Source organism: Mixophyes fleayi, chromosome 2 (assembly GCF_038048845.1).
Source record: "Mixophyes fleayi isolate aMixFle1 chromosome 2, aMixFle1.hap1, whole genome shotgun sequence".
In the NCBI taxonomy this organism is placed as follows: Eukaryota; Metazoa; Chordata; class Amphibia; order Anura; family Limnodynastidae; genus Mixophyes; species Mixophyes fleayi.
This window is the reverse complement of record NC_134403.1, coordinates 364,360,507-364,379,856: the sequence shown is the minus strand read 5'-3', so window position 1 is coordinate 364,379,856 and position 19,350 is coordinate 364,360,507. Positions and strand designations below refer to the sequence as shown.

At 39.5% G+C, this 19,350-nt stretch overlaps 1 protein-coding gene and 1 long non-coding RNA gene across 3 annotated transcripts in view; one reads left to right on the top strand and one right to left on the bottom strand.

The window, feature by feature from the left end:
* The window catches only part of GJA5 (gap junction protein alpha 5), a 37,169-nt gene extending 21,579 nt beyond the window's left edge, over positions 1 to 15,590 (top strand). For both annotated transcript variants that reach the window (XM_075197304.1, XM_075197305.1), the window contains exon 2: positions 14,299 to 15,590. In XM_075197304.1, coding sequence (XP_075053405.1) covers positions 14,323 to 15,420 — 1,098 coding nt within the window. In that variant the 5' untranslated portion in view covers positions 14,299 to 14,322 and the 3' untranslated portion in view covers positions 15,421 to 15,590. The remainder of the gene's footprint in view (positions 1 to 14,298) is intronic.
* LOC142139581 (uncharacterized) overlaps positions 1 to 19,350 on the bottom strand; it is an 80,305-nt gene that overhangs the window by 41,419 nt on the left and 19,536 nt on the right. The window lies entirely within an intron of this gene.

Below are 19,350 nucleotides of genomic sequence, written 5' to 3'. Positions count from 1 at the left end.
CACACATGTGATCAAATTCATTATATTAGTATTAACTTATTTTGATTTTATTGTGATATATTTTATGCAATATTGATATCTTGCAACTACTGATTGTGGCTATCAATGTGGTTAGAATAAACTTTGTTATGTATTTATTTATCCACGGTTCACAGTGTTGTTTGGACTCTTACACAGTATTGCATATCCCCCTCTTTTTATATATTTCTTATTATTGGAGGATTGCAGACCTCCTGCAGTTAGTGTTTTGCGTTCATTTCCCTGACAGTGCCAAGAGAAACATCTTTTTTTTATATCTCACTTTGGGCCTGATCCGTCAAGGCACGTGTCTGACGATTGTGTGCGTATCGTACGCAAAATCACTCTGGGACATACGCAACTAAACGCAACAATATTCACTGCATATATGTGCGCAATGGATACTTACTACAGTCTACGATTTTTGGGAGTGAACGGGGAGGGGAAGGGGCACTCGCCCATGGTCAATGTACAGTAATGGCATGCCAAACTTGAGCACAATTAGTTATGTCCAAATCAAGCTTTGGTCGTCTCAAAGTTACTTGTTTTCCTGCCGTAACTCTTCCTCCAGCTATAGGGCTAGTCTAAGTCCTGAGTATTAGGATGACAGTCTCATATACATGCTATAACATGTGTTTGCAATCAGGTAGAACTGTAAAATAAAATAATAAAATATACCCCTATAAAAACCATGTTTAAATATAATTCTAACTGCATCTGTAAAGGGAATCCCAATACCAGACAACTTAAATTTTAATACCCTAAAATGTGGGTGTTTCTAGGTGGGAAGGGTGTGTTTCTGGGCGGGGTGCAGATTGGAGTGGGACGTATTTTGTCCTGTTTCCATGTTGGAAGTTATGCTTATAGGACCAGTAAACCCTGGAAATTGTTCTATTTTTCAGTGCCTTTATTTACCATAAATACATCTCTGCACCATGTTCTATTGTTGTGCAAGATTTCAGTGAGAAGCACTTGAGAGCGGGCTTGATCCCTGCCACTCCTCTTATTGTCTATAGATAAGGATATCTACCATGACAGGGGGAGGATGAACAAAATTAACTTTGCAGGACTTATTGGGTTTTTTTTAAGTATCATTTAGTTTTGCATGTTGCCGCCCTGCTCACCAAGGGGCTGATTTAAAGTTAGATATAAATTTGCTCAGGTGGAAAAATTGCAGCAGAACCATGTTGTACTGCAAGGGGTGCAAATGCACAAAATATTTTGCATGCAGGGTAAATCCTGCATGCTCTTGCTGCTGCACACATATATTAGCCAGCATTATTTTTACTAGAGGTGCTCAGGCTCGGTTCCCAAAAGAATGAACACACCTAAACTTAGCAGATCCGAGTACCGAACTTTCGCGCGCCCTCGGAATTGAAAACAAGGCAAAACATCAACGTTATGTCATCAGATCTCACAAGTTTTGGATTCTATAAGTACCCCCCTCCACGGCGATCCAGCATCATTTCACAGAGGGACACAGAAGGGGTAACACAGTTCTTGGCAATCTCTAGAGCAGTTGGGCAGCGTCATAGGTTGAAAAGAAAGAGGAAGGGTAGCAGTGTTCTTCAAATAATAGGACTGGCAGTCTTGGTGTGAATCTGCAGTCACATTGTACTGTGTTATATAGGTAACAAACAAAGAGGAGAGCTCCATTGCTAATATCATTGCTGAAATACAAATAATAGGGCTGGCAGTCTTGCAGTGAATCTGCAGTCACATTGTACTGTGTTATATAGGTAACACACAAAGAGGAGGGCTCCATTGCTAATTGTTATTGCTGAAATACAAATAATAGGACTGGCAGTCTTGGTGTGAATCTGCAGTCACATTGTACTGTGTTATATAGGTAACACACAAAGAGGAGAGCTCCATTGCTAATTGTCATTGCTGAAATACAAATAATAGAGCTGGCAGTCTTGGTGTGAATCTGCAGTCACATTGTACTGTGTTATATAGGTAACACACAAAGAGGAGAGCTCCATTGCTAATTGTCATTGCTGAAATACAAATAATAGGACTGGCAGTCTTGGTGTGAATCTGCAGTCACATTGTACTGTGTTATATAGGTAACACACGAAGAGGAGAGCTCCATTGCTAATTGTCATTGCTGAAATACAAATAATAGGGCTGGCAGTCTTGCAGTGAATCTGCAGTCACATTGTACTGTGTTATATAGGTAACACACAAAGAGGAGGGCTCCATTGCTAATTGTTATTGCTGAAATACAAATAATAGGACTGGCAGTCTTGGTGTGAATCTGCAGTCACATTGTACTGTGTTATATAGGTAACACACAAAGAGGAGAGCTCCATTGCTCCATTGCTAATTGTCATTGCTGAAATACAAATAATAGGGCTGGCAGTCTTGGTGTGAATCTGCAGTCACATTGTACTGTGTTATATGGGTAACACACAAAGAGGAGAGCACCATTGCTAATTGTCATTGCTGAAATACAAATAATAGAGCTGGCAGTCTTGGTGTGAATCTGCAGTCACATTGTACTGTGTTATATAGGTAACACACAAAGAGGAGAGCTCCATTGCTAATTGTCATTGCTGAAATACAAATAATAGGACTGGCAGTCTTGGTGTGAATCTGCAGTCACGTTGTACTGTGTTATATAGGTAACACACAAAGAGGAGAGCTCCATTGTTCCATTGCTAATTGTCATTGCTGAAATACAAATAATAGGGCTGGCAGTCTTGGTGTGAATCTGCAGTCACATTGTACTGTGTTATATAGGTAACACACAAAGAGGAGAGCTCCATTGCTAATTGTCATTGCTGAAATACAAATAATAGGACTGGCAGTCTTGGTGTGAATCTGCAGTCACGTTGTACTGTGTTATATAGGTAACACACAAAGAGGAGAGCTCCATTGCTAGCTGTCATTGCCAGCCGCCTTCGGGTGGCTGGCCACCCGAAGGTCCCTTATGTGCTATGTGATGCTTCCCGGTACCTTGCAGGGGTTCTAAGTCACTCAGGCAACAACAGCTAGAAAGTACAAAGGTAATGTTAGTGTGCAAAAACACAAATGCTAGAAAATACAGTATTAAATAAATGCCAGGCAGCTTTACTACATTCACTGTCCCTTACCCCGCTAGCCCAAAGGGCTGCAGTCACCTTAGTTCCCTTGTCCCTTTGTTTTGGCCGCTTGGACTGATATTCTCCCGGCTACTAGCGTTATAGGTCTTCCTGCTCCAGTAGGTCCACCAAGTAAAAGACGCCTAAACTTTAACGCATATACAGTCCCAAGCAGAACACAGCCCCTCAGCCTGGACCCCTCCTTTTTATATCCAGTTTGGTTCCCACATTCACGAGGACAGGCCAGGGCGGTCTTAGATAGGGGACATAACAGGGATTGGCAGCTCTCATAAGAGGGCTGCCCCCCTGCTGGTCTGATTCCGGGCTGTCTAGCTGGCCACAGTCCAGAACAATGGGGGCTCCACTTAGGTTAACTAAGGTGTTGGGTCTGGATAAAGACTGAGCGACTCCAACATTAACCCCTTCCATTCCTTTCTCCCCAGAATCTGGCTGCCATCTGATCAGGACTCCCAGTCTCTGTTTGGGGCAGGGTACTGCAGCCCCTCTGCGGGACATGTAATAGGGACCCTCCAGATAACTACCTAGATCCCACCTGGCCACATTTAAGAAAAGACAATAACAAAGACATAAATTATATAACCAAATATGAACGTTAACAATTGGGGTACTTTGAACACAATGAAACATACAATTCCCCCCTTCTTCTTACAAGCCTAAACTGGAAGAGAGGGTGTCCGGTGGGCTATTACCTTTAGCTGCACGGGCCAGACCCCTGCTATCACCACAATTACTCTTACTGCTGCCAGCCAGTCATAACTGATTTTCTGTTGCGACGATAAGCAGCAATAGATATTTTACCTTGTTATGTTGTAATAGATCACTATAATGTTAGTTATAGTAAAGTCTTTTCATGTATGATGGCAGCTCTCCCATATTTGCCATATGTTTATCATTTTTATTGCATTTTTTTGAACAAGCTACACAAATAGACAACGCTACAGAGACCTAACCAAATATTGTTTATAAATTACAATAAAAAGTCTTCTAATGGCAGGTATCACAATTAGAGCCAATTGGATTGATGGAATATGAAAGAAGGTTTTTATTAACCACAAATCCATTTATTCTAGGTTAATTTTTGGCAAAATGTACTTCTCAGAATGCAGAGATGCATCACATGCGGTTTGCGCATGTGCAGCCCATCCTTTTGACAGCTCCCATTCACTTCAATTAGCAGACACACTCTATTGGTTGCATTATTTAAGACACCTCTTTTTCTCTATTTATTGCCAGTTCTTTGAGTCTCTTTTAGAGTGTGGACATTATTTCTGGCTCCTGTATGCTTTGTCGGCAATTCCTTTGCTTCCAGCCTGTCCGTACCAGTAGGGTATTTCTGGTCGCAGTTTCGCTATCTCTTCTACACCAATACTGTGTACTCTATACTACTTGGACCTCTGCTGCAAGCGCTGTACCCCTCCTGATCCAGCTTCAGTGCTCCCAAGCATATCTGGACCTCTGCTGCAAACGCTGTACCTTTCCTATACAGGCCCGTGCTCTCAAGCACCTCTGGACTTGAGTGTACTTCTAGCCGCAGATCTCTATTTCCTTCTGTACCTGTACTACCTATTGACATCCTTGCTGCAAACGCTGTACCCCTCCCAAGCATATCTGGACCCAAGTGTACATTTAAACGCAGATCCATATCTTCGCCAGTACCCGTATTGTCTATCAAATATCACCTGGACCTCTGCCACGAGCGCTGTACTCCGGCTGATCCAGCTCCTGTGCTTCCAGCATACCTGGACCTAGTACTTACTTGGTCGCAGATCCCAGTTCTTTTAATACCTGTTACCCTACTCAGTGCATCATCTTCTCTACGCCAATCTCTCCACTAGAGCTCACCTAACACCAAAAAGGGGGGCCAGGACCTGCGGCGCGAAAGCAGCCAAGCCCATATCCCCTTACAGGGGTAACTTTGCGTCATTAGACTCCGCACCTCTTTTAAGGTAGAGCCAAGTTAGGCAGGTCTCAAGGTTCTACCCGTCTCCAGATTTGTGACAACATTTTACAGCTATGGGATCGACAGAGATAGATTCTTATTATTTTACATGTGTAGCCCATTATAGATGACGAGAACATATGTGTCAGGGCTTTCAGCCCATTTCAGTCCTAAATACATAGAAAAAACATATTCAATTTCCCCCTCTGCAGTTCTTTGCATAAAATGATATGTGCTTGATCTCCAGGCTAAGCCAACAAACCAGTATTTTCTGCCACTGCATCATTTTTGTTTATCTCATATAATCATATAATACATTTGAATGAATAAAATTAGTCAAACAGACTATAGTGGTAGAATGCTTATATTCTTCATTTCTCAGGGGCGCACGCAGGGAGGGTTTCTGGTTCTCCAGAAACCCCTCCCCTTCGCGAACGAACGGCACTGTACAGCAGCCGCAGCGCTGTCAAAGAAGTGTCCGCGGCGGTGCTGTATTCACTGCCGTGGACACCTCTTTGACAGCACCGCGGCTGCTGTCCAATTCAGAATCGCCGAAATGGAGCTTCAGCTCATGCTAATTTTTTTTTGGGGGGGGAGAAACCCGCCCTTAAAAATCCTGCGTTTGCCCGTTTCTCTCATACTTTTTTTACTCAATTCCAACAATTGTAATTTCTTTTATAAAATGGACTTACTCTCCTCTAGGACCTCTTTGGTGGTCCTTCCACTGGATTCCCTTTCCTCTATGGGAACAGCCATTGAAATGAGGTTTCCACAAAGGTGAGAAGGACAATAGAGCATTGTGTCATACTTCCCCGACACCACATCGTTCTATCTCTGTAATCAGCCAAAGTAATGACTGACACATTGAGTTATGTTGGGCCTATATGTACCCTATATAAAATGGAAGGGAAATCAACAAACCTTATAATTTGTATTTTGGAACTGTGTTTGTATTTAATTATATTTCATATTGAACATGCACATTTTATTAATAACAGCCAATGAACTATTCCCTCTTGTGTATATGACATTTATTGCTATATTGTGTACAAATTTATATATGCGACTTCTGCATTTACAACTAACATAGCCAAGCAGGATCTCCCAGTCTAACAATTTGAAATGTATTTTCTGTGTTAACAGAAAATCTTTTGACTGTTATTAAATTCACAATTAACTTAAATTTGTTGAATGTTTTGCTATTTTTTATATTTTCATTTGCTGGTTGGTTTAGGACCATGTAACCTGCAAAATCTATAAAGTTCCTATCCATGAAAATGGTTTCACTCACCTGTACACCGGATGAGGACCAAGGACACTGGTGCACTAACAACAATGGTACAGAGTTATACAAATCTATCCCCTGTAATATAAAGGAGCTGAGGATAGTGGATTAAGAGGTGTAAGATATTCTGAAGCTTCGAATGCTGAGCTCTGTAAATTTCTAAAAGCACTAGATATTGTTTATATAACCAAAGTGTCTGATAAACCTCTACACCCGTTCTCTGGGCCCCATGAAATAACACAGAAGAGTTTTTTCTTGCTGGGGAGAGCTTAGAATTCTTGATTCACGTCAGTCTAGGTCAAACTCCCCATGACAACCATTGCCCAAACTTCACATGTACACTTCTGTAAGAGATCACATGTGGAGCTAATATTTTGACAGGCCGAATCCCATAGAAATGTTTTCTTGTATAGGAGAAGCCACACCCAAACACAAATATTTCCATCATATACAGGCAGGGTGCATACCAAGGCTATGGTAGAATCATAATGTGCATCTATCTATCTATCTATCTATCTATCTGTCTATCTATTTCATGTCTATATATCTATCTGTCTATCTATTTCATGTCTATATATCTACCTATCTATCTGTCTATCTATTTCATGTCTATATATCTATCTATCTATCTATCTGTCTATCTATATCATGTCTATATATCTACCTATCTATCTATTTCATATCTATCGATCTATCTATATCTCATATCTATCTATCTATCAATCTGTTTATCAATCTCATATCTATCTATCAATCTCATATCTATCTATCTATCTATCTATTTCATGTATATCTAACTATCTATCTATCTATCTATCTATCTATTTATCTCATATCTATCTATCAATCTGTTTATCAATCTCATATCTATCTATCAATCTGTTTATCAATCTCATATCTATCTATCACTCTATATATCTATTACATATCTATCTATCTATTTCATGTCTGTCTATCTATCTATAATCTATCTCATATCTATCTATCTATCCATCCCATATCTATCTATCTATCTATCTTTCCCATATCTATCTATATCTATCTATCTAAAATCTATCTATCTTTTTATCTATCTATCTCAAATCTATTTCATATCTATATATCTATCTATCTATCTATCTATCTATCTATCTATCTATCTATCTATCACCTCCTCTAATCAATAAGCACTGCCCTAGTGCTATGCAATGCCGTGAATTTTGGCATTTCATAGCAAGGGTCGGGGTCATGGTGACACAATGGTGGCCATCCCTTGTCACATGAGGTGTTAAAAGTAGGCAGATATGCATTAACATAAATAAAACATTTCCCACATTCTGTGAGGTACGGAGCCCTTATTACATCTGTATTGGAATGTAGCTTAATGTTACTTATTTGTGAGTTGTATCAATTGACTTTGCTTCCGGCAGTTACCTGCAGAGAGCCATGAGAATGGTGGGCCTGTGCTTTCTATTTTCAGTTGGTTGTGTGTGTATAAATTATTATTATTGACATCTATCTACTCCGCAGCAAGACTAGGTGGTATTATTATACAAACACTGAGCTTGGAGAGCCCTTTTTATAGGCTTACAATCTACAGGAAAATAGGAGGATTCCACAGAATAGGACTATCCTGATAAAGTGATGTGACAGGGAATGGGAGCAAATAATGTGTGAGGTGGATGAGAGAAGCAGACTGGGGCAGCACGGTGGCTCAGTGATTAGCACTTCTGCCTCACACCACTGGGGTCATGAGTTCAATTCCAAACCATGGCCTTATCTGTGGGAGTTTGTATGTAGGTTAATTGACTGCTGACAAAATTAACACGTGTGTGTGTGTGTGTGTGTGTGTGTGTGTATTATGGAATTTAGGCTGTAAGCTCCAATGGGGCAGGGATTGATGTGAATGACAAGTATTTTCTGTACAGCACAACAGAATTAGTGGCACTATACATATATATAAATGGTGACAATTATACAAAGGGGTACTGGGTAAAGACGTAAAGAAATAAGTGGGTACTTAGCAAACTTTTCCAGATATCTTTATCATCGTAAAAATGTTTGAATTATAGATCATTCGCAATTAATTTGATAACGGAGCAGTGAACATGTTGAAACAAATGAAGCCGGTTAGTAATTCATATGGGAAGTGATGTGCAGCTGTTATGTCTGACAGTAGCTACAACATTCCCAGACTGGTAAATCTTACTGGAGATTGCCCTGTAAACATCCTCCGCATTCTGTGACTAATGAGTAGAACATGAAATGTGTCCGCTCACTAGAGCCAGCTCTACCTTCCAACCACTGTCCCTGCTCGGGGCAGAGACGTGTCAGCCACACATACAACGATGCCTGCGTCACGGCTGATCCTGTGTGCTACGTCCTCAGGCTGGTGGGGGCAGCCATTTGTGTGACCTGAAGCAACATCCATCCTATCAGATCACTAGTAAGCAGGAACAACGCTGAGGCATGAGGCACTGGATAATAGTGAACTGATTGCCTGGATATTAGCTCATCCCACAAACTTGACGCCATCACTGTGCTCTTATATTACAAATACATAATTTTCTCTCCCGTTTCAGGGATCTGCTCAATAAGAAATATTTGTGCTTTACTGTCACTTTATGTCTGTTACATTGTTATTGCTGTTATATTGTTATAGCTTAATTACAACAATCAAAGTTTTTCTTTGCTTTTCCTTACTTCATAACTTCATTACTTGTTAATGTTAATCTCTTATCAGCAGGAAGCATTCTATTGTGACTTCATGTTTCCATTTTTGGACACTACCAAATATGTCTATGGACATGTACAAAGATATCATCATGATGTGGGTCTGCTTGTAAGACACATAGATATGAGATTTACTGTATATGAGATAGATAGATAGATAGATATGAGATATACTGTATATGAGATAGATATTAGATAGATATGAGATAGATAGATAGATAGATAGATAGATAGATAGATATACTGTATATGAGAGATATAGATAGATAGATAGATAGATAGATAGATAGATAGATAGATAGATAGATAGATATGAGATATACTGTATATGAGATAGATAGATAGATAGATAGATAGATAGATAGATAGATATGAAATATACTGTATATGAGATAGATAGATAGATATACTGTATATGAGATAGAGATAGATATTAGATAGATAGATAGATATGAGATATACTGTATATGAGATTAGAGATAGATATTAGATAGATAGATAGATAGATATGAGATATACTGTATATGAGATAGATAGATAGATATGAGATATACTGTATATGAGATTAGAGATAGATATTAGATAGATAGATAGATAGATAAATAGATATGAAATATACTGTATATGAGATAGATAGATAGATAGATATACTGTATATGAGATAGAGATAGATATTAGATAGATAGATAGATATGAGATATACTGTATATGAGATTAGAGATAGATATTAGATAGATAGATAGATAGATAGATAGATAGATAGATAGATAGATAGATATGAGATATACTGTATATGAGATAGATAGATAGATATGAGATATACTGTATATGAGATAGATAGATAGATATACTGTATATGAGATAGAGATAGATATTAGATAGATAGATATGAGATAGATAGATAGATAGATAGATAGATAGATAGATATACTGTATATGAGATTAGAGATAGATATTAGATAGATAGATAGATATGAGATATACTGTATATGAGATAGAGATAGATATTAGATAGATAGATAGATAGATAGATAGATATGAGATGTATATTAGATAGATAAATAGATATGAGATAGATATATAGATAGATAGATAGATATGAGATAGATAGATAGATAGATAGATAGATAGATAGATAGATAGATAGATAGATAGATAGATAGATCGGTAGATTTACCAAACCTTCTAAGTGGAGGTGTTGCCCATAGCAACAAATCAATTTCTAGATATCTAGAACGTACTAGATAAATGATAGCTAGAATCTGCTAGAGGAGTGTGTGTGCTAGGTCTGGGTTCCTCAGCCTTTTGTTCTCAACATGTACCCCTGTGTAATACTAATCGTTTACCATTTACCCTTTAAAGTATGTTCATTTATACCAAGTACCCCATAATATGTAAATGTATGCAAAATACCCTCTAATCTGAGTACACTTATACTGAGCCCCTCCTTAAGCATTGAAATGTTTCCAAAATACCCCAATTATTAAACTGTTAGTATTAATACACTTAATTATATTTTGAGTTAGCAGAATGTGGGACATGTTTATCATTGTATGCAATTTTCTGTTGTTAAGTAGCATCTCTTATCTCCGCATTTCACAGCAAAAAGAGATGCAGTTTCGGAGCAATGTAAGATTATAGTCATGGCGAGACAACGCCTCTGATAAGCAGCTGTCCCGGCGAAGACTCAATAGTAATAATATTGTTGTTGCCACTTGCTATTTGCAACGGGGAAGGACAAGTTCCGCATTCCCCCTTCCTCCGGCTTGTTCAGTGTAACTTTGTTTAACATAGGAGATCTCTACAATAACTCCTACGTTAGCCTATTGGTAAATGGCTGCGATTCTTGAAGTTGCCTTAATCATGCGGAAACAGTGGTTACCGCATGATTTAAGGCCTAAAAGTTCTTAATAAATAGGCCCCTAAAGATGTTCCTGAATCTAACCAATGTACCCCCTTGGGGTACACATACCACAGCTTAAAACCTAGGTGCATTTTTTTAAATGGACCCAGGGGCCAAAATCCTAATTATTCGATAGGCTGTCTAGGCTTCTGCCTAGAGTGCTAGGCTTTTAGGGGGCCCAGACATTTTTAGGAGTGCAAAAAAACAGTGAGAGGTATAAAGTAAAGTTAATTTTAAAATATAAAAGAATAGTTGTACTCCAAAGTAAAAAGAAAACAAGAAATTAAATTGTAGTAAGGTTTAAATCTTGACGTATTCTCATGGTAAAGGATGAAGACAATGAGTTATCATCTGGCGAGCTCTCCAGGGTAAGTGAGTAGGAGAGACAAGGATGGGGACAGGAGCAGACGTGACAGTCCCCTCTACCTGTCTACGTTCTCCTATACAGCTCTGATTTTAATGACAACTAAATAAATGACAAAGGTTGCTGTGACCCTTTTAAAAAACCCAAGTGGAGCTGAGTGTAGAGAACACAGGAACATAAACATTGCTGGGGAGGGTGAACAAAACCGAATTCTAAATGAAGGATGAGTATGTTTTTACCTACCATGTCTTAGCCTGGCGTGGAAGGCACTTTTTCAGATTGCAATATAGCTATATAGGTATTTGAAAAAAGAGCTAACAGAGGAGCCCATTTACTGGCTCTTCAGCAATGACTGTGATTAAAGAGCTATCATTAAAATTTACTGCCTTGTTTACAAGGGTTTGCCAAGTCCTACTTAACTGTCATTAAGACGCCATTAAAACAAATGTGAGTTTATTAGAAGCACTATTTAGCATCCTATCGTTAAGAAAGCCTTTTAGGAATTATTGTGCAACAGTAGCAGGGAACCATTTTTCAACAGCTTAAATATTTACAATAAAAAAAAAATGCTACTTTTTCTTTGATGCTAAAGGAGATTTGATGGTGCTGGGTTGCACTATTTTTTAAATAATCCTTTCAGGTACAGAGATATGCTATTAAGATGTAATTAAGATAACTGAGGATTCAGCAATACGGTAAAGCAGACTAAACAAGACAAAAACTACCGAACCAATACTTGCGTCACAAAATAAACAAGACAGAAACAGTTCTCTTAAATAATGTCCCAGGAATGATGAGATAATTTGTGAGTTATGCTCTGTTTTTCTCCTCTAGCTTTTACCTATTAAAGCTATTCCCAACCCATCTACCTGTGAGTCAGAGCTATCAACTTTCCGTTTATTTGATCTTCTCTACTATGCTACCCTGTTTTAAATCAGGAAATGTAGTTTGTTCAAAAATGAAGCGCTGGGGCAAATGCAGGATTTGTAGAGGGGGGTTTCCACACCACGCCACCAGTGGGTGTGTCCAGCATGCATGGGAGCGTGACTATAGTTTTAGACAGAAGTGACACCCCCCACCCCCAAACACACACACACCCACCCTGGTTTCAAGCACTCAGACGGGGATATCAGGGGCAAACGCAGGATTTGTAGAGGGGGGTTTCCACACCATACCGCCAGTGGGCGTGACCAGCATGCATGGGGGCGTGGCTATAATTTTAGACAGTGCTTGGCTGCTCTCCCATTGTTCCTATCCCCATAATATACATGGGTCTTTTAAAATCGTTCATATATAACATATAAAATCAGTCGTAAATGATAAACACATGAAAAATAACAAATAGTAAAAGATATTGCAGTAAATAAATAGATAAATAAAAAATAATATCCAAGTGGCACAAATAATATCCAGTGATCCCTTCAATGCTGGATATGCACCCAATGTTCACTTGTGGGACAAAGATAGTTGTGACTTCCACCTCACCGTCACCTCCGTGTGAAAAGTAAGAAATCAGTTCCTACCAGAGGGTGTTAGATAATGAGCATTTAGCAGGTTCTCTATTTCTTTCTCCGTCTCCTCTTGAATAACCAGAAATATCTTGTTACTTATTGTTTCCTTCCTCGTTATATCGCTCAAACATTTGAACCATGGAAACAAAAAATAAAAAATACAAATCTAGCGTGATATAGTTTTAAAAAGGGGAAGTTTTATTGTGTCCCATAAACATGTGACAAAAAAATGGCATAAAAAACAGTTCCAGCAGTAAAAAGCCTCAATAACGTTTATGTAGAAATACTCCAACCATATAGCCAATGTATGAGCGCATATCATATATCCAACAGATGGATCAGCACCCGATCTCACTCTCTCTCATTGGCAAAATATTGAGGGTGATTCATAAAACAGTCTGGGCTCCCGAACTGATTTATGAATTGGTCGGGAGAGAGTGAGATCGGGTGCTGGTCCATCTGTTGGATATATGATATGCGCTCATACATTGGCTATATGGTTGGAGTATTTCTACATAAACGTTATTGAGGCTTTTTACTGCTGGAACTGTTTTTTATGCCATTTTTTTGTCACATGTTTATGGGACACAATAAAACTTCCCCTTTTTAAAACTATATCACGCTAGATTTGTATTTTTTATTTTTTGTTTCCATGGTTCAAATGTTTGAGCGATACAACGAGGAAGGAAACAATAAGTAACAAGATATTTCTGGTTATTCAAGAGGAGACGGAGAAAGAAATAGAGAACCTGCTAAATGCTCATTATCTAACACCCTCTGGTAGGAATAGATTTCTTACTTTTCACACGGAGGTGACGGTGAGGTGGAAGTCACAACTATCTTTGTCCCACAAGTGAACATTGGGTGCATATCCAGCATTGCAGGGATCACATATGATGAACTGATCATAGATGGTTATTGTGCCACTTGGATATTATTTTTTATTTATCTATTTACTGCAATATTTTTTACTATTTTCTATTTTTTATTTTTCATGTGTTTATCATTTCCTACTGATTTTATATGTTATATATGAACGATTTTAAAAGACCCCTGGGTACAATTTAGCGCTGTTAATCTGGAAATTTAACTATCTGTATTGTAATCGAATAGGTTTGTGTACCCTGTTTATCCATGATATTCGGCAGCCTTATTGATCATTGAGCGCTGACAGTTCTTTTTGTTTTTATTCCATAATATACATGGGCAATGCTGCATGCACTACAGGTGCACACAGGTCTCCCTTTTCAAGCAGAGCTGTGTGATGTGGGAGCAGGGTTCAGCCACCTAAATTATACAGTGCCCCAGGCTTGGAGGGGGGTTTCCAGGCACTAGGAAACCCCCCTCGGTTTGCCTCTAAAGCGATATCACACAGTTGACGCTAAACAAATAATTTAGAACGCAAAATTGTTTTATTGCGACATTAAAACGGTAGTAACGATTGTTATTCTTTCAACAGAGAGTTTGACTGACATAAGGAGCCATGGGCGACTGGACCTTTCTAGGAGAATTCTTAGAAGAAGTGCAGAAGCATTCCACAGTGGTGGGGAAAGTATGGCTGACCATCCTCTTTATCTTCCGGATGCTGGTTCTAGGCACCGCCGCAGAGTCCTCCTGGGGAGACGAACAGTCAGACTTTATGTGTGACACGATCCAACCCGGTTGCGAGAATGTCTGCTACGACAAAGCCTTCCCCATCTCCCACATCCGATTTTGGGTCCTCCAGATCATTTTTGTCTCCACCCCATCTCTACTTTACATGGGACATGCCATGCATACCGTCCGGATAGAGGAAAAAAAGAAACTCAGGGAAGAAGAAATGAAGTCGAAAGAGGACATGAGCGGAGACTCAACTTTTCATCAACAAAAGTACCCAGCCGAAAAACTAGAACTTCCGTATAGGGATGAGGTGTCTGGGAAGATCAGGCTTCAAGGAAGTCTGTTGAACACCTACGTGTGTAGTATTCTCATCCGCACCGCGATGGAAGTAGGTTTTATCGTTGGACAATATATGCTCTACGGGATTTTTTTGAAAACCCTCTATGTATGCCATAGGAGTCCTTGCCCGCATCCCGTGAACTGCTATGTGTCAAGGCCAACGGAGAAGAACGTTTTCATCGTATTTATGTTGGCCGTGGCAACCCTCTCGCTTTTGCTTAGTCTTGTTGAGCTGTACTATTTGTCATGGAAAAAACTCAAGCAAAAAATATCTAAGTCTTCAGCAAATAGCGCGAATGCGGTTAGAGTAGCTACGATAGAGCCAGAGCACCGGTCCCAGAGCTGCACCCCTCCACCGGACTTTAACCAATGCTTGAACAGTAACAAGACGAAGTTCGGCAGCCCTTTCAACAACACTTTGGCATCTCAGCAGAACACAGCGAACTTTGCCACCGAAATGGTCAAAAGTGAAGATGACATTGGACAAGCCCAATTCATCCACATAAACTATGCACAAAACGCTCCAGTCAACAACCACTCTACGTCCCAACACATGCCCAATGGCTACTGTCACAATGGCCGTCGCTCGAGTAAGACCAGCCGCACTAGCAGCAAAGCTCGTTCAGACGACCTGGCTGTGTGATCTACATGGAGTTTTTTTTTATGAGGTCTTATTTCCAGTCATTTCGTATTTATATAGCAATAGAAAACTATCAGTTCCCGGATATAATCACGAGAATTCATTTTTTTTTACTGTCATTTCTGCCTTAAAATGTTGTGTCAAAAAGCAATAAAGAGAATTTTACCTACAAATTTGACACAATTTACTTGAACACTTAACAAGTGCAAATGTTATCAATGGTAAATTGCTAGATTTTATCGGCCGGCCAATAGTTCTGCTATCGGCAAATCAAGAAACAAAACTTTTATTATCGGTTCAAAGAGAAAAGGTCATTTGAAAAGATGTTGTAATAGCATCAAACTTTGAGTATAATATAAATGTGATACCTTATTTTTTACTTTTTAATAGAATTTATTAAAAAAAATGTAATCTAAAAATTTTGTCCAGAAAAACAAAAATGTAATAAGGTTTATTCTTTTTTTTAAACTTTGTTTTATTGAGAACATGTCCTACTGGTGAGGCCTGTGTATCACTGCTCTAGGGGGTATATTTACTAAACTGCGGGTTTGAAAAAGTGGAGATGTTGCCTATAGCAACCAATCAGATTCTAGCTGTCATTTTGTGGAATGTACTAAATAAATAATAGCTAGAATCTGATTGGTTGCTATAGGCAACATCTCCAATCTCGCAGTTTAGTAAATATACCCCATACAGGCCTGTGCTAGCCACCAATTTGCATAGAAAATTACCAGGTTAGTTTTCCTGATGTGTGAAAGTGTAATGGGCTGTGCACATAGGCACGCATCTAAGTACAGTGCAAGGGTAGGAAAAGAAGCAAAACATATTTTCAATATTGATGTTAAACAAAAAAAACTTTTCCTACTCTCCCGGAAATTCCCTCCCGAATCCTAGTGGAGGCGGAACTTAATGACATATTTTGCGTCATTAGCCCACCGCCTCTTTTTCGATGCCGTGAATCTTGGCCAATCATAATAGGGGGCATGGCCATGTTGATGCCACACTTCACCAGTCACTAGTGGAGAGAGCAGGATGCGGGAGGGTAGTATGCCTATTATTTGATTGGCTACAGGTTGTTCTATCCCCACCCACTGCGAAACACACCCACAGACGACCAGCCGGCAAACATTAATTACTATAAAGTGCTCTGGAACCTAGTGAAATGCACCATAAAAATTAAATGGGAAAAAATCCATTATAGTCAGTCTCACTGCACAGCAGATTATCAGTGCAGCTCTTTGGGTGAAGCTCTTATTAGTCCTTTAACTCCTTCATTTCCAGATGGCACAGCTTAGATAGCTACTAAAAGACACATCATCAAAATGCTGCAAATAGCACATGAGGTGTAAGACAAACACACTGTATGTAAACAGGGTAATATAATTTATATAGCATATATCCTGTTTAGCGGGGGGAGACTTTACATGCATTTCTGAATTTTATCAAATGCTTTCTAAATATATATAATATAAATACAACTTGTTTTCAATTCATTAACTGGAACTGACTGCCCCCATTCTTTCTACAGTCTATATCTTCTCAGCAAAATATAACTCATGTCCCAGGGGATGTGCTGTCGTGTAAAATCCTGGGACAATAAAATGTATCCCAAAAAGGAGAGCCCTGAACAGAATGGTATGACTGGCACATATTCTGGTCCCGGAATGCATTTTTCTAATTTCTTTGGTGAATACATGTCCCCTGGTGTTGGACGATCTTTAGGTTGCAGATTGGTTTTGAGCAACTTAATAATCTCGTAGATGAATTTAATCACAATGATTAAATTTTAAAAAAACAAAACAGAAGGCTTAATGACATACTTATTATGATTCCACATTAAACTAAAATAACATGTGTACAAATGAGCCCCACCCCCCTTCCGTGCTGCCCCGCCCCCGCCTCTTACCTTGCGTGGCACTGGGCTGTGACATCATATTCAAGCGCCAGAATCCATGCCCATTATCAACATGGAGGAGCAGCAGTCAAGTGGAAGCTGCCAGCTGTATACCTCCCAACTGTCGCACTATTGGCGGGACATCCCAATTTGCAGTCCAAAAAAGGGGCGGGCAATATCATAAAGTGAGTGGAATTTTACCCGAATTTGCCAGTTTGTGGGCGGGGTTTGGACAGAATGGGATGCGGCTTATTTTGCCTCGATTTTGTGATTCTAAATGTTGGGAGTTATGTAGCTGTAATCCTGAAGTACGTTAAGTCAATGTTTTCATGCAAGGAAACATGGCTGTCGGCACGGCCAGATCTGAGGTCTCTGCTAATATAATGTGATCTTCTTAATGACCAGAGGTGTTTTACACATAAATAATCAGACCTGTATCTGTGATTGGTTAGGTTCACAAATAATAACATGATTTTCATGGATGTCTTTCCATCCTTACACTTAGTTAAGTATTTTGCAACCATTTTTTAAATATTCCTAGCACTATATGGTATATGACATTATAAGGGGCCGATTCCATTCTGCTACGAATAACGTGGCGTCAGCAGTATTGCCATTATTACGGTAAAACTGCGCATAATTACCCTCAATATGGTCATTTCAATTCTGGATTTTTACTCGCGGCTGAAATCCAGGTTAAAATTACCGTTTAACAGTAATACTGTTAACTCCACATTATTCGCGGCAGAATTGAATCAGCCCCTAAGAATGGATATACAGTCTGAATGGAAGGTCTTTGCATCCATTGTGTAGAGTTTGTATATTCTCCCCGTGTTTGCGTGGGTTTCCTCCGGGTGCTCCGGTTTTCTCCCACACTCTAAAAAACATACTGGTAGGTTAATTGGCTGCTATCAAAATTGACCCGTGTCTGTGTCTGTCTGTGTGTGTGTGTGTTAGGGAATTTAGACTGTAAGCTTCAATGGGGCAGGGACTGATATGAGTGAGTTCTCTTTACAGCGCTGCAGAACTAGTGGCGCTATATAAATAACTGATGATGATGATGATGCATCGCCACTTGGTGGTCATAGGTTGCACTGCAGCAGATTAAGGTAACAATGGAATTCTCCGTAATTGGCTTCCTTAACTTGAAAACTAAAGTGATTGGCAAACAGTGGAGCTCAGAGGAAAATTGTACAAGACGTCCCCAAACACTTTCCGCAATGGAATCTGAGTAGTCGTATTTTTTTTTCACAACATCTAACTCATACTTGCCTAGTATTCTGGGAGACTCCCGAATTTCGGGGGCCTCAATAAAGCAATTTTCTGGAAAATGTTTCATTTTGGTCCCACCCACTCAGCGCAATAATGTGATTGCAGCATTTTGCTGTGGGGTCAATATGATGTGATTTGCGGTGCCAGGTCCCCCCACTTAACCATTAAAGATGCAAAGCATGCTCTAGATAGGTCTGAAGGAGAAATGAGGATCTCAGATAACTTGAAGGTGGAGCCAGGGTTTGGGCAGTGGCTATCTATACTCCGCCTGTTCTCAGCTCCCCATGTTTACTGTTTATAATAGTTCTTCTTCTTGTCCCATCACACCAGTGGCTTCTACTACCTGCTTATCTCATGGTATTCCTGTCCTGTAAGGGTTTCTTACGTTTCCTTCCACTGCGTTCAGTTATAAAACTTTTTTCTGCTCATCTATTTTCATCTGTTCGTGTCCACTGAATCCATTCTCATCCAGCCGGCTGATCACTATCTGTACCTTATCCTTCCCCTGACACTGCCTGCTCATAGTATCTAAATTCATTTTATTCAATGCTCCTGTTCAGTGTAACCCGTTCCTTAAGGCTAGGTACACACTGGCCCGATGATTGCACGAAAAACCTCCAATCAGCCGACATCCCACAGTTTGGTCAGATATCGTGTAAGTGTGTATAGTGACACGATGATCTAAAGTTGTCCCAAAGTGCCGATCATCGTTTCATTTGGTTGGTCGTACTGTTTAATATTTTCCGACCAACCACCGACCAATCATG